General features: G+C 34.9%; 2 protein-coding genes across 2 annotated transcripts; both read right to left on the minus strand.

Moving 5' to 3' along the window:
• Nucleotides 1–222: 222 nt before the first annotated feature.
• On the minus strand, nt 223–7,126 carry LOC111777628 (putative ubiquitin-conjugating enzyme E2 23). Its single transcript, XM_023657307.2, has 8 exons — nt 6,931–7,126; nt 3,092–5,140; nt 2,317–2,460; nt 1,667–2,149; nt 1,459–1,528; nt 1,205–1,344; nt 809–1,120; nt 223–729 (listed from the first exon to the last, which is right to left on the minus strand). Exons 2-8 carry the CDS (start codon nt 5,138–5,140, stop codon nt 478–480), a joined length of 3,450 nt encoding a protein of 1,149 aa, XP_023513075.2. The 5' UTR covers nt 6,931–7,126; the 3' UTR covers nt 223–477.
• Nucleotides 7,127–8,556: 1,430 nt separating this feature from the next.
• Nucleotides 8,557–14,141, minus strand: LOC111777617 (translation initiation factor IF3-1, mitochondrial). The gene is made up of 8 exons (XM_023657292.2): nt 13,746–14,141; nt 13,250–13,346; nt 12,470–12,537; nt 12,190–12,288; nt 11,545–11,601; nt 11,074–11,142; nt 9,785–9,847; nt 8,557–9,677 (listed from the first exon to the last, which is right to left on the minus strand). The coding sequence occupies exons 1-8, from the start codon at nt 13,947–13,949 to the stop codon at nt 8,868–8,870; spliced, it is 1,467 nt and encodes a 488-aa protein (XP_023513060.2). The 5' UTR covers nt 13,950–14,141; the 3' UTR covers nt 8,557–8,867.
• Between the last annotated feature and the right edge of the window lie 2,020 nt (nt 14,142–16,161).

A 16,161-nucleotide genomic window follows, 5' to 3' on the forward strand; every position in this document is an offset into this window, starting at 1 on the left:
TTACCGAACTTGCTTCTCGAAACAGCATATCAAATCACGTTTAACAGGTGAGTCTAACGAAGACCTAAATCTACGAATCTGATGAACTTTTTAAGAAAAACAATATAATATGTTGGAAGTACAAATAAAATGCCTCATAAAATATCATACTTTTTTTACTCTTCTTTGATCAACACTTCAATGAAGTCCATTTTAGGCACAAACAAGCAGCCAGGCAGAACAAGTTCAAAAACTGACATTCTTTTTTAAAAGAAAATAAATGATGACAGAGACCAAAGAGTTGTCCCTAAAACCCAGCTCCTAGAATTCTATGAAGCTTTTCAAAGACATGAGGCCCCACTTAAGAACTTATGAACAAGGTTGCATAATTGATCGTAATGCGTAAAGAGAGAAAGGCTTTGACATGAATCAGGAATGAATTGAAGGAAAGATTTACCTTGTCAACTATATGTAATTGGAGTTTCCTTTTCTTTAATGCTACAACTGTTGAAAATGCTTAAAATCGTCACAATCAGCTCCAACTTCGTTCAACGATGAGACGAGCTTCGGAACGATCTTAGCAAGCATAAGCTTAAAGCCGACTGACGTCGAGTTGGGATCGCTGTTCTCTCTTATAGAGGCATCTTCCGTAAGCGAGCCAATTAAGTGACCTTTCATGTATGCATCACAGGCCTTCAGGATGAAATATCCACGCCTCCTGAAATGTTCTTTAACCAGTTCTTCAAAGTCCTATTCATGAACAAACTTCAAATAGTCACAACCAGTAATTCCATCACCAATGAATAATAATAATGAAATGATTACCCACCTTGGGAGGCTTCCTCATAAGATACATTATTGTCTTGCAGTTTAATAAGAAAGTGTTTTCATTGTACGACAAGGAATTTTTCTCTCCTTCTGCTGTTCCAATTTGCTTGTCATATCCAGCTTCATTAAAATATGGTTTAGAATTCAACACTAATCCCTGAAGCGAGACCAATACTTGAAGGATGCTAGAGGACTTTGAATCCCACACTTCATTTCCTCTACCAGTCCAAGTATTTAAAAGGCTAAGGCAGACTTTGCCTTCCTCGTAAAGATTCGGATTTATCCGCCACCCACCTGAATGATAATACGCTGACTGCATCGTAATAAGCTCCATCAGTGAACTTTATATAAAGTACAGTACCCAGGTAGAATGATTAAAAAGGCAAGGATTGCTTACTGGTGGAACGTCGGGATACTCTGGTGGGAGGTGAAAATCGAAGAAGAAGAGGCCATCTTGGTACGGAGTCCCGTAAGCCCCAACAATGACTGCTCTTAAGAGATCCATACGGTCTTCGTAGACTCGAACGTATATCCCATCTGTTACAAGAATTCATTCGAGGTTCACAATCGAAGCCAGCTAACAGATACATGAATGTCAATCACAGCAGACATGCATAATCACATAATCAAGCAAAGGTAAGCATTGTTTACCTGGCAAATTGTTCTGGAGGATACTCCAATCTTGCTGGATTTTCTTGAGCCATTTCCTTCCATTATTAGTCTGTGTGCAACAATGTTCAATCAATCATTCAAACTTGTGCGAGAATCTTTCGAGTAAACATCCAAGTATTGATGAACAGAAAGAATATACTAAAACAAAAATCACTCGAAGGTTTGGAGAATTTTGTTAATTACTTACTTGTCCATTTGTACCAAGGAAATAATGGTCCAAAGGATCTTTAGCTATATCAAACCCTTTGAAGCTGCAGGTGCCATCCTCATGGCATGCTGAACCATCTGATTCTGCAGTCCTCAGGTTGCTTGAAGCGTCTGCCGATTCCGACACTTCTGATGGCTCTGAAGCAATATTATCCTCTCCTCTTCCACAATCAGAGTTCATATCAGAAGCATCAAAAGAATTGGATTTAAGAGAGCTAGACTGAAGCCCAGAATCTTTTTCCTCTAAAGCTTGAATTTCCAAGGATTGAGTTTCACTTTCACTGTGGGAATCCACATCCATTGATTCTGGATTTCTTGGTCCTCGTGAGAATATTCCAGCAGCCAATCTAGTAAAAAATCGAATTGCAGCAAACGGAACAGAAAGAGCTAGATTTCTTCCTGAATTATTCTGTTCAATTCCTTCCTCTTCAGAATTCACACCGGTATCTTGCAGCTCGATATCCTAGAGACATTGACGTGGATCATTATTTTTCTTAGAAAGAGATACCTTAATACATAACAGGCGTAATTATTCTAAAAATTGTCGGTAACAATGTTACAAGCAAAAGCAAATCGACAAACTAAGTATATACGAGGTACACCAACTTTAGTGGTTCAAAAGAATATTACCTCCTTAGCATTATCAACAGAATCCCTTTCATCATCATCATCAACTGTTTCCCAACTTGCAGCACCATTACTTACTTCACTCCCAGCAGCAATAGATTCATCATCATCATCTCGACCGACAACATAAATTGCTTGAGGGCCAACCTTAGTAAAACAACAAACACTTCTCGCATTTAAGTTCTAAACTCTGGGAGTGAGAAAAGTGAAAACCATTCAAAACTAAATCAGTTACCACGTACAAGTATTAGATCATAGCCTCCATCATCAAGACAAAGCAAACAGGAAAAAAAACAAAATACAACACTTTCAATATTTCCAGATCAATTTGATTTTTCATAAATGAGAAACCAAACTTTCATCGAGAAAAAAGAAAAAAAGAGAATCCATAGGCATACGAAAAAGAAGCCCACAAAAGAGGAGCCAAACTATAAACTACAAAAAGCGGTCTTAATCCAGTAAAATAAAACCTAGCAAATAATTACAAAAAGGTCTCGTCATCGAACCGAAAGAGAATCATAGAATCCAACAAGGTACCAACTAATATAAATTGCAACCCAATGAAACTTAAAAGCCAAGTGGATATGACACTTAAAAATAACTCCGATGAAAATACAAGAATAATCTTTCCTAATCCTGATCATTATAACAATTTTGTTTAATTTCAATTATAACGCATGCTTCCTTTTAGAAGAAGATCATAAACCAGTTGGTCTCATTGTCTACGTTCAAGACTAACCAAGCATCATTTAAAAAAAAATTAAGAAATAAAAAATACCGTTGAAACCATGCCATTAGCCCAAGTAACTTCAATATCACCATTCTTGAGACCAGTTATATTTCCAACCCAAGAGAGATCTGAGAAGTCAATGCAATCATCACTACATGAGGGATCTTCTATTTTCTGGCTTCCTGAAGCCTTTTCTGTGCAATTCGTCATCTCATTTGTTGAACTTTGCTGCTTTAATTCCTCTGTATCGTTACCCAAAGACATTGATTCTATAGATTCAGAAACAGGGGACAATCGAACAACCACATCACCATAACAGTAGTCATAATCTGGATGCCCCTCTAGTTCATACACACTAACAATTTCTTGGATGTCAAATTCTCGAGGATCCTCTGCCCTGGAGACTGGTTTTAACCACATTACACAGGCCGTGCGCTCCTTTGCATGAACACTTTTCACAACTCCAACCCGCCTGCTTTCGCTAATATCATCATCATTATCGGAGGCCTTCTCAACCACATACTGTTCCGGAACAAATTCATGATCACCTGGATTATCAATTGGAATCAAGGTTGTTGAATCCAGTCCACGTTCTGTCCGGCCATCCTGCCATGCAACATCAACTTTTGTCTTAGTATTGATAATTAGAAGGGCCCTCTCAAAGTTTTCCTCTTTCTTTCTAGCCTTCTTATCTCTCCTGATGACAACTTTACGAATTTTTTTGCGATGTAGAGGCCAAGTCTCATGGGTAGTCTCCTTGAGAGCTCTAGAATTACTAGATTCAGGCAAAATATTACATTCAGGATTCCTATAACCATCACATGCACTAAGGGAATCAAGATCAGTGGATTCAGTTGTCCCACTTAATTCATTTAGCACAACATCCTCTGAATCACACACACCCTCCGGTTGTGTGGAATCTAATGAGTTGTTCACTGAATCAGAACGATGTGTTCGTGATGATTCCTTAGTCAAGCCAGAGGAGAATGATGAGGGAAGAAGACACCAGTCGCCCAACTGCCAATTTGCATGTGAGAAACAAGTCAGTAATCTCAAGTTCTTTGGAGTCTGTTCTTCGGCTGGGGTGGTAGAAGAATCTGGTCCATATCCAGCAGATGCTATCCAATAAATGAACACTGAACCAACTGTAACTTTGGTGACAGTACCTTCCAAGCGATTGGGTTTCCATAAACCAGAAAGCCATTTAGAATTCTTAAAAACTGTTGAAGAACTCGCCTTTACACGCTGACCAGGATAGTAAGGGAAGTTTGCATCTTCAAGGATATTCTTAGAAACTGGTTTGAGCCGCATTGGCTCTGCCTTTGTGACTTTACACTTAGAGCCATCATCAAACATCACAGTCACATTATCCAATACATCATCAATTCTACCCAACCATGGACCAAGGACCACATAATCCCCCACAGTGAAGTCTCTCACACGTTTCAAGTCTTTAGATGATATATCTTTCATAATTGATCCATCAGGAACCAGCAGATCAACAGAGATATTTACATCTACCACAACACCTGCTTGCCCAGTTGGATCAGAAACAGCAGCAACAAAATCACCATGTAAGAATCCCCTATCTATAACTGTTAAGTCATTAACATTCAGAGTTGTCTCACTTTCATCCATCCAAAGGACTCGAACTTCGTCATCAGGAAGAGGTTGGCTCTTATAATTATCTCTGTTGGAATTTTTAGCATTACTGTCATCACCATAATTTTCCTTGTTTTGTCCTACTTTCTCTCCATCACCATCATCATCATCACAACCATCATCATCCTCACCATCCTCACCATCCTCATCTTCATCTTCATCTTCATCATCAGTAATGTCACTATCTGAATCAGCATCACCAGCAACTTCAGTCACAATCCCTATCATACCACTACCTTTGCTTTTTACAATATCTTGCCTGTATATATGTGGAATACTAGGTTTGTCGCTTGTATTCTCATTTGTTCTTCTAGTTTCATCATTATTTATAGTTGTCATGTGGACATTTTCACTTGAAGAAACACCATCCCTATTCGTATAACTATTGCCAGTACCGATAAGAGATTCCTTGTCCACAGAACCCTGTTGCTCCATCTTAAAATAAAGAAGGAAGAAGGATGAGTAAATCCATCACTTAAATATGTAACTCACGTATATTGAGATAATTTGTCAATTCAATCTTGTGAAACACATTTGTCAAAGTCAAAACAAAGAAGCACAAAAACAGAAATGGGACACATACATGAAGCAATGTAGAACGGCAGCATATGAGGTTTAAAAGAATCAGGCCAGAAACATGGTTGGGACACATTGCATAGAAGATATTATACATACTTTTGTGTGTTCTAAAGAATTGAAGGTACAGACTTGTAGTTTTATCGATTCAATTTTATACATATTCAAATGTTCTGAAGTCAAATGTATTTCTTTATTGGCATTATACTCTCAAACAGAAAAATCGTCAAGCATTCCACAAAATATACTATTCTTAAAATGATCACCTCAAGCATCATTTCTGCACTTCTCACGTACTGGATTATGACTAAGTATAATGTATTTATTTTCCTTTTTCAGTATTAAGAACCTAGGACACAAACATAGCAAAGACACAATATACAATTTTTAAAAAATATATCATTATATACCAGAAGGAAATTCAAACTCAATAAGTTTACTCATTTATATGCTAAAAAATTAGTGATAAATTTTGCTCTCAAAATCTATAAACTTTTGCCCTATATTATTATGTGCCTATTTAGTGTACTGAACAAGTGTTCAATGCATGTCTAACAAATATTGGACCCATATTGATCACTAGTGTCAAACACATAATTATTATTCTAACGAGTGTCTGATACATGTCCAACAAATGTCGAAGTGTCCAAGTGGTTGGCATGTGCTGAACGAGGAAACACTACCCAAACTTGAATGTCCATGCTTCTTAGGTGCCCAAAGCATCCTTCCTGCATCCTCATTGTGTGCAAAATTCAAAACAATTGCACACTTCAAATCATGTGCCAATAGATGTTCATGTTGGATACCCAACTCCACACGTAATAAGAGTTTTCACGCTTTCTAAGAGCCAATCTTGGCAGCAAGAAAATGAACAAAAAAAAGTTCATGTGTCCTAAGTCTCTTAGAAAGCAAAAAAATAATGCATAAACTAATCATTGTAATTTTACTCAAAGCAACAATCAAGTCAAATAAGCTCACTCACTATTTTTTTTTTTTTTTTTCTTTTTCTTTCATCATATTTTCATCGAGTAAAGAAACAACATGAACAGAGAAGCAGGAGGTTGAGATATTTGCAGGTAGCTTCTGTGGGTACTTAGAGCAGTGACCAAATCTATGTCCAATAGTTCAAAACAAAAGAACAACAAGTGACCAACACAAACAGAAATGAAAATTTCTGGGCCTATTTGCTAATATTTCTAGTAAGACCAGAGGAGAAATGGGAACGTCGAAAATATCTTGAGAAGGAGCCCTTTTACACCAGCCATTGGCATCATTATCCATTGATTCTATGAATCCAACATTAAATGGCAGTCATCAGACTACACATAAGAAGGCATCCAATTAACGCCTTCGGACAAATCCACAAGTTGGTTAAATCAGATACCACAAGAATCAATAATGGCTAAAACCAACAATACCTATCCCAGTCTCGCATTCAAATACCCAAAGCAGGACGAACCAATCATCAAAATGAAAAACAAAAAAACAAACAAAAGAAGCTGAAACACACGATTAAAGACCTTCTCAGATCAATCCAACGAGCTAAATTCAAATACCCTACCAGTTAACCAAACAATAAACAACAACTATTCAATCGAAAAGCTCAATCCAATACAGAACCAAAACACAGAAGCTAATGAAAAGAGAACCTGAGTTTTGTTTCGAGGTAGACAAAGAAGAACTGCAAGGAGAAAGGCAATCCAAGAATCGTGGATGAATGGAGGGGAAGAAGGCGATGCGATGGAGAAAAAGGAGGTGTCGGATTTTGAACGGAGGGGTTCCTTACAACACCGTCTTCGAACCAGAAAATATATTGCCAGAGAACCAAGCAATGACAATGAGGGAGAAAATTAGAGGGAGGAGCTGGAAAGAAAGCATCGTGGGGGTGGGTTTGTAAATACGTAAAATATTGGGGTTAAAACTGGAAAAACATTAAAACTTAGGGGCCTTATTGTTACATATTTTTGTCCCGTGATGTAATACTTCTAGGTCGTTAACTAAGCTTGCCCGACTTAGCAACTGTTCAACGTAGTGGCAAAATCGTAATTTTATCATATTATTATAGCTTAATTTTATCGTATTAATTCAAATTTTTTTTTAAATATTTTATAAAATTTTAATTTCTTATTAAAAATATATATCATTTTATATTAATATACAAGATATTAAGATTCTGAGTCCTAAATTTTTATATCATTATTTGATGTTTGTTGTACTAATAAGCTTCGTATTTTAATAATTATTTAATTTTAAAAAATACATAAAATTTAAAAATAAAATATAAAAAACAAAATCATTACCTAACAACATTTAAATTTTTGTTATTAACAAAATTATTTAATAAATGTTTGAAGTACTTTTTATTTATTTATTATTATCATTAAAAAATAGTAATGGAAATATAAAATACATAATATATATGTATATACATATACATATATACATACATACATATATATATATACATACATACATATATATATATATACATACATATATATATATACATACATACATACATATATATATATATATATACATACATACATATATATATATATACATACATACATATATATATATACATACATATATATATATACATACATACATATATATATATACATACATACATATATATATATATATAAAAGTTTGGATTTGAAGCAAAGGGAATGGGAAGGTGCTTTTCTTGAGGGATTCGGACTCTAAATATTGGAAAGGAAGTTTATGTTTCACAAGGCAAGTTAACGTTAACCTTTATTTTTGTCTTCTTAAATTCTATAAAAACTAAAAAAAAAAAAAAGAAATTTTAATTTAAAATTTTAAAAATTATCGGTTACGCTATGGTAATGATTTTTCTGTCGGTTATGGTCATGTTGATGTCTATCAAAACTTTTATCAACTTTCGAGCCCAGCTATTAATTGAGTGCGTTGTTCTTTTTCAGAAGTAAAAACAATAACAAGAAAAATTTGGTAAGAAATGAGGCATTCAAACGTTGCATCGGATGTGATTGACCCAATAGTGTTTGATCTCTAATACTGTTTGATCTCAACTAAGTTATGGTCCGATTTTCGAGGCTTTAATTCCGAGACCGTGATTAAAAAGAGAAAGGTAAAATCAAATTTAAATCAAAATAAAAACAAAAGGTCTATGCAATTTTTTAATTCAATTTCATAATATCAAATGGAATGGAACATAGTTTCCAACCATTTCATATTTACAAAGATAATAGAATTAGTGGATTTCTTGAACATTTTATAACCATAACTAATATCATCAAACATAACAATAGGGATTAATAATGCTCATTCTCATCTCTTATTACTGATACATTTGAAGAAAATTATGTTGCCTCTTTAAAACAGGGCATGCACAGCAGCGGTTCTTGTCTGAAACAAAAATCTTTGTTCTGTGTTATTATGTCTACATAAATATCATCACCAAAATTCATCCTACCATCTAATAATATCTGAAACAATCAATGTAAGCATGTCTACCTTCTTCACCTTAATCAGGCTTTGATGTCCTGTTTGGGGAATCATTTGGACTCTACTTACTGAAAACTCCCCAGCTTTTCTGTCCCTAGTCCTCGGGATTAGTCGATGGCGTGTATGGAGGCCCTTGGTTGCCTCGATAACTCGAGGCCGGTGTATCTTGCTTTCCTGGAGAGTTGGTGTTCAGAGAACTGAAGATCCCAAAGCTAGTTTTGGATGGAGTGGGAGCAGTGTTGTGTGGCGGACCAGGCTTAATGTTTCTTGATGCAGAAGCATTGTCCTCATATTGTCGGGTTTCTCTCGTCAAGGGCGAGAAGTCTGTGTTTGGAGTGTGCCTCCTTTGATCACGAATCTCAGGTTCTGATCGGAATGAATCTTTAGCACCTCGACCCTTGCTGCCCATTGCATTTGGTGGTTGGAAACGGTTCGCAGGTTCGATCTTTTTGTATCTATTATCGGCTTTGATGGAAGGATCTTGTCGAGAGAGTGGAACAGAGCTGGTTCGGCCAGAATCAGGCAACCCCCTTGGTTGAGAAAGGTCTGAGACATTCATTTTCTTGGCAGCAGTATTTGAGGGAGTCCCATTAGCATCATCTTTTAAGTCAAACACTTCGTCAAAATCATTATTACCATCAACAACGGACCAGGTAGTTTCTTTAGAACTCTCAAAATCAACTTCAGGGTCAATTTCTTCTTCCCTTGGGCTTGAAGAACGGGCGGCTGGTGAAGTCGGAGAGGTGGTGCCATTTTGAGCCTTCTGCTTCGCATTTGCAACAACATTCGATGCTTTGCCGCCACCCCCTTTCTTTGAGGGGCCAAATTTAACATGCCTGACTATAACATATGCCTGCCCTCTTTCCACCCTTGGTCCACTTTCCACCACTGCTACATCCTCTATCTGCAAAAAGATAGTAAGCGACGAACGTCGGAAAAATAAGACACTTAACAGAAATTGATAGATTGGAATTTTTTGGAGAGAAAATGAAGTGATTCATGAGACAATACCAAAGCAGAAAGACGAGATAGCAAGCCACCCAAGTCCTGATCCTCACCGCCCCTGGCACTACACTGTAAAGGGAACAAAGCTACTATTGAACACCATGATGTTTAAAACGTCAATTTGAACAACCTAAAAGCAGCAATAGTACATATCACAAAGCAGGGGGTCGTCTTAGAAAGAGATTACAAGGACAATACAAATACAACAAGCAAATACACATGGTCTTTACACACAAATGGCATGTACTTATCCAATAAGACCCCTTTTTTTTTTAAATATATGTGAGTGTTCGGGTAAGCTTGCAAGCAACTTGACTATTCTCATGAGATGATTGCTTGACGTTGACCTTAGTACATTTAGTAGCTAAGGAAACTCATAGGAGATTGTGTAACAACCCAAGCCCACCGCTAGCAGATACTATTCTCTTTGGTTTTCCCTCAAGGTTTTTAAAACGCGTCTACTAAGGAGAGGTTTTCGCACCCTTATAAAGAGTGCTTCATTCTAGCAAATACTATTCTCTTTGAGTTTTCCCTTTCGGGCTTTTCCTCAAGGTTTTTAAAACGCGTCTACTAGGGACAGGCTTCCACACCCTTATAAAGACTGCTTCATTCTCCTCCCCAACCGATGTGGGATCTCATAATCCACCCCCTTTGGGGCCCAGCGTCCTTGCTGGCACTCCGCCTCGTGTCCACCCCCTTCAGGGCTCAGCCTCCTCGATGACACAAGCTCACTGCTAACAGATACTGTCCTCTTTGGGCTTTCCCTCAAGGTTTTTAAAACGCATCTACTAGGGAGAGGTTTCCACACCCTTATAAAGAATGTTTCGTTCTCCTCCCTAACTGATGTGGAATCTAGATAGGTGACCACTATGGTTTTAACTCATTCTCTAGGCTCTTTATTATTTTCATGGTAGTGGTCAACCCAGGGCAAAGACAACACATTTAATGAGGATACTTCTAAAGTAAATAAAGGATAGAAAGTGAGAACTGGATGTCGCAACAGAAATTTAGTAAAGTTAGCATTACCCAAACCTAGTGAAATCTCTTAGGTCAGGGTCTGGACAAGACTTGGTTAGTAGGATACTAGTTAATGACATGGTTGTAGTTTGTTAACGGGAATTGTACTGGTCAGCAATTCTAAATCGGGAAAGAAAAATGCGAGATGACATAGGCCATTTTGAGCCGATTTTATAATGAAAAACACAAACAAAAGACTATTAACCTCTGAAAGGAAATAAGAAACTAAAGGAACAGAAATTATAAAGGGTCATTTTGTAAAATGAAAAAAGTAGTACCTTCACACGGTAACCACGTTCCATCAATCGCTTTACCATATCAGCTTTCATCCTTAGGTCCTTCTCCTCCTAAAGACCATATAAAAAATATATTTTAGTATCAAATACCAAAAGTGCTTTTCTAAGCCCTCTTAGTGGGTCAAAACGCTGTTGATTTGGAGCTCAAGGACTCCTTGTCTGGAAACAGAATTGGGTCTCAACTCTTAGTCAAAGCATCAGACATATTACAGAAAAATGGTGTCATAGAGAGAAAGGAACCAAATTCATTACAATCCTTGGGCGAGGAAAAAATACCAAAAGTATCGCCAATATTGTGGGTTAGTAGCAACAATCGGAGGAAATTAACAAACGCTGAAACAATGTAGCAACATGAGTAAAAAATTTTGACATTTAGATCTCAGGCAATGACAAAAAGGTTAATGGTGATATCCATTCAAGGCAGGTCTAAACATTAAAAAATGAATTACTTACAGTTTTCCCAGTGAAGCGGACTTCTTTGTGATCTCCCTTTTTTAAACTCAGTTCAGCCTGCAAGAATATGAATCTTTTCACAACATGTATAACACTTTTTCTAATATCAATTACAAGGTGTCATTTCTGAAGACCTGAAGTACTATTACTTACAGGCTTTCCTGCTGGGAAAGATCAACTAAAAGTGGCATAACTTCAAAACGGCAATAAATTAAGCTAAGGTTCTAGAGATTTGCATGTGTAATCAGCTTTAAAAAAGTCAAAATTGATTGCAGCAAAACAAAGCAAAGGCACACTGAATGAATAATCTTTTCATATGATTCATAATGAGGCTCCGACAATCAGACTAGATTGTGTGTTTTATTTATGCAACCATGAAGGTGATGCAAAAATATTAGACGACTGCAATCATCCAAGTTTTTGGTGATTTATATCACGTTCCATTCATTATCAAAATGAACAATAATACGAGACCAACTTGACAGATAATTTGAAGATAAAGTACGGATCTGCACGGACATGGCAACAAGTAACAGAAGTGATATATATTTAACAAACGATTGATTTCCACATCCAGACTAAAAGCATTATCACTGTCTTAACAGTAGTCATGAACCCATATGTACACAGCATCAACAAGCTCACCTTGCTTTTAACACGGTCCTTTTCCCTTATTTGCTGTTTATATTTCTCTCTGTGGAAATCCATAATTTTACAGACAGGTGGATTGGCTTTTGTTTGGACCTGAGAATATTTGACACATGTAATCAAATTTTGCAAAACCTAATAATAAATAGGAAATAATTCAGTAATTACTAAGATAGCAACTTTTATTACTCTTTATGTTCTCTAGTTTTTTATAATGGCTTCAGTCTTTCATACAAAGATTTATGTTTTTTTTTTCCATTAAAATATGGAAGTTTACCTCAACCAAATCAAGATTGAGCTCACGAGCACGTGCAAGAGCTTCATGTAACTTAAGAACCGTATGTCCTACAAAAATATGTGCAACACGTTAACAAGTAATAAATAAACATAATCCACATGCATAATGAAAGCCCGATACATTTTTACACAACTTCCTACATGAGAAATCTCATTCTCAAAGAGTTTTTGAAGAGCAGTGATGGATTCTTGCTTGGGGCTACTTGGTTTAAAGAGATAGTCGGTCGTTGAAAGAATATTTTCAATACAAATTTGTTTTTGATAGAAAATAACTTTTTGGGTTTTGTCTATGGTGTCTCCCAAAATAATATTTTGTACTAATCCAACTTTTGACATTCAAGTCAAATGGAGAATGCTGTGTAGCTCCATCGCCCCACAAGGAGGAAACCCTCTTTTTTGTCTAAATTATACAGCTTCCTTCTTTTTAAAAAAAATGAACGTTCATGCTCCTATTTTTCCACAAACAAGTTAGCATACCCTATCACTCATTTCAACTGATAGATACAATACAATACCTTGTTTTCTAGTAAATGTTATCGATGTAGCATGTAGTTGTACATAAATATCAAACAAAATACTAATCAAACAGTAAACACACACCTTGCTTCCCCAAAACATGAGAATTTAATGTTCCATGCACTCTTCTCATTTTGCATTACTATGAAAATGGTATCAATCTTAAGAACGTGAATAGGAATCTCTAACTTGGGAGTCTCAAGCCATGATATTAACAAAAATTCAATACATTTATCCCACATACCATCATCAGATACAAGCCTTACAAAGTCGGCCTTGATTTTATCATTAAGTCGTGGCCCACTTGTGTCCTTCTCTTCTTTCTTCGCCTTACCTTGAAACTTCAATACCATGTCATAGAATTAACAACATCAGACACTATAAATTAAACGGCCTATAATTCAAACAAGATAATGAACAATTTGAGGGATGTACAAACAACTTCTCCAGTTAGAGAGGAGGAAAACTCCAACCAGTATTGATTTATAATCAAATTCGAACTTAACTAGTTAATGATAATTTTTTTTAGTGAAAACCAATATGAAATTAAAAATAAATAATTCAAAAACAACTAAAATCTTATTTTGTTACCTATTCTAATATGTAACTTCTGAAAGTTCAAGGCATGAAATTTTAGCGACTATCACAGGATTTGAAACCCTACACAATGTTCCGTATAATTTAGCTCAAATTCAAAAACTAATGTGCCATTATTCATCCATAAGGATCAGAATCGCTACCTGAACCGGAGCAGCAAAGAACCTAACATTACCGCCACAATCAGCTGGTCTACGGGGAATTGTCCGCTCTACACATCCAAGAACATGTTTTGTTATACGACCGGAATCGAGCGAAGCAGCATGAGAGATTTGAAAGTAATGTCTCTTGAATTGATCCGAAAGGGACTTGAGCTTGGATTGGTTTATTCTACAGAAGACTGCCATCGTATCCAAGTTTCAATGACTCAATCATAGCATCACCGAAGGGCGCAAAATCTGAACAATGATCGATGGATTCAACCCTCCCTCGAAGCTTTCTTCAAACGAACAGGACGGTGGCTCGCGCCAGTCGCAGTTCCAGAGCTCCTCCAGGAGCGAAGTTCGAGCCAAGGGAGAATCTGAGACAGAGTTCAACAAGGTTTCGGATCCAACCTGAAATTTAGGCTCGAAATTCTCGGCCCAGTCGAAAGCCCATAAAGAGGAATTATTGGGCTGAAATTTAAAAGTTATTGGGCTTTTTTCTGCTAATGGGCTCCGTAAATACAAGCCCAAATATTATTTCTATTTTTCGAAGCTGACATCTAATATTTTAAAATAAATGGAAAGGATTTTAAAATAAATATTAAAAAACGAGTGGACAGAAAAATAATTAAATTTTTTTTTATCGCGTATTTAAATTTTAAAATGTTATATTTTTACCATAATTTTTTATATTACTTTTTATTTCTTTTAACTGATTTTAATAAAAATAGTATTTTGTCTTAAAAAAACATATTATTAAACTTTTAAAAATTTTAATAATACTTTTAAACTTTTAAAATAATCTTATAAATAATAGAAAATTGGTTAACGTTTAAAAAAAATATCCTTCAATTTAAAAAAAATTATTAATATTCAGTTTTTTTAGTTCAAAAATACTCTTATTTAGTATTATATTTAAAAAATATCGGTGAAATTTAGGTAACATTAATACTATTTACTTTTATAAAAAATTAATTAATTTTTTTATCTTAATATATGGACGAAAACCTTCTATTGACATCTCATATATTAAATGTTACTTTTGAAAGTTTATAAATATTTTTTATACGAGTACTTTTTAAGTTTTTAAAAAAAATTTAAAAGTATTTTTTAAGTTTTTTAAAAAGTTAGAAAAATATTAATAATTTTTTTTAAAGTTTAAGAAAAATTATCAAACATTTTTATTAAATACATATGGTTTAAAGTACATTAATTAAATACATAGTACCTAAATAAATAATTAGTTCTTGTGAAAAAAAAAAAAAAAAAAAAAAAAAAAAAAAAACTCGTGTCTAATTATAAACCAAACAAACATTATAAAATATTTTTTTTATTAATTATTATTTATAAAGCAAGGTTGTATTACGATGCGTTGTCGCATCATAAATAATTTTGTGAGATATGGTTGATTTAATCAAGGCCATTTAATCCATGTTAAATTATATTGATTAAATTAATGAAAACGTCGTCGTTTTCTCTTTTTCCTATTTTTTTGAATTTTGTATGGGAAAAGAATCCAATTTTCTTCAACTTTGTATCATATAATAATAATAATAATAAATTTTAAACAAATTTTAAAAATGTGCTAAAATAATGTTTCTTGTCAACCCCTTCGACATCGTTCACATGGTTGGATGTTTGATATGGATGACATTACATAAAGTCGTACGACTATTTTTAACATATTTTTAGATCGATATATTTTGAAATTATTAAAAGTAATATATTACTTATAATATAAACGTACCATTTTTAAAATTCGTTTTTTTTTTTTGTGTCAATCCGATCATAGCTCAACTGATTATCTTATTCCATCTTTAATTTTTTAATAAATAAGCTTAATTATCTTATTTTTTATGTGAAATATTTATTTTCGATTCACTATGTACGAGACCATATGTTCCCTCACCAAAAAGACGTCTACTCGAGAAAGATTGAAAATGTCTCAAAATGTACTATAGTAGGAAGTATGATATTAGCTTTCCACCACTCTTGGGCTCGTGGCCTAAGCAAGCTAACATGTGTTGTGTCTCATAGCGTAGGTGAGCGTGACTGGACGAGCGTCTTAGGTGTCTTCCTTTGAAAATGGTCTTTCAAAATAGTACCGAATTGCACGAGTGTATCGACATTGCGCCCCAACCCATGTGTCGGACGTTGGATTATGGGAGTGTAAGAAGACTTAAAATATCTATCTTGATTTTTTATATTTTTTAAATTAAAAGAAAAAACATCTTATTTTATGCACATTCAAATGTAGATATGGTCAACAGACATTTAAGAAGATTTTAAGTAATTTCCTTGATTCTAGTGGTAGCCATGTCATCCATTATTATTATTATTATTATTATTATTATTATTATTTTTATTTTTATTTTTATTTTTTATTTTTTTTTGGGTAAAAAACATTATCCATCAC

This window comes from Cucurbita pepo, chromosome 16 (assembly GCF_057944985.1).
Source record: "Cucurbita pepo subsp. pepo isolate OVF chromosome 16, ASM5794498v1, whole genome shotgun sequence".
In the NCBI taxonomy this organism is placed as follows: Eukaryota; Viridiplantae; Streptophyta; class Magnoliopsida; order Cucurbitales; family Cucurbitaceae; genus Cucurbita; species Cucurbita pepo.

Coding starts and splice junctions, on each gene's coding strand:
- LOC111777628 (XM_023657307.2), bottom strand. CDS start 5,140: ATGGAGCAACAGGGTTCTGTGGACAAGGAATCTCTTATCGGTACTGGC. Junction 2,150..2,316: donor CTGTTGATAATGCTAAGGAG/GTAATATTCTTT, acceptor CAATGTCTCTAG/GATATCGAGCTGCAAGATAC. Junction 1,345..1,458: donor CCTCCAGAACAATTTGCCAG/GTAAACAATGCT, acceptor TTCTTGTAACAG/ATGGGATATACGTTCGAGTC.
- LOC111777617 (XM_023657292.2), bottom strand. CDS start 13,949: ATGGCAGTCTTCTGTAGAATAAACCAATCCAAGCTCAAGTCCCTTTCG. Junction 11,602..12,189: donor AGGACCGTGTTAAAAGCAAG/GTGAGCTTGTTG, acceptor ATATTCTTGCAG/GCTGAACTGAGTTTAAAAAA. Junction 9,678..9,784: donor TATCTCGTCTTTCTGCTTTG/GTATTGTCTCAT, acceptor ATCTTTTTGCAG/ATAGAGGATGTAGCAGTGGT.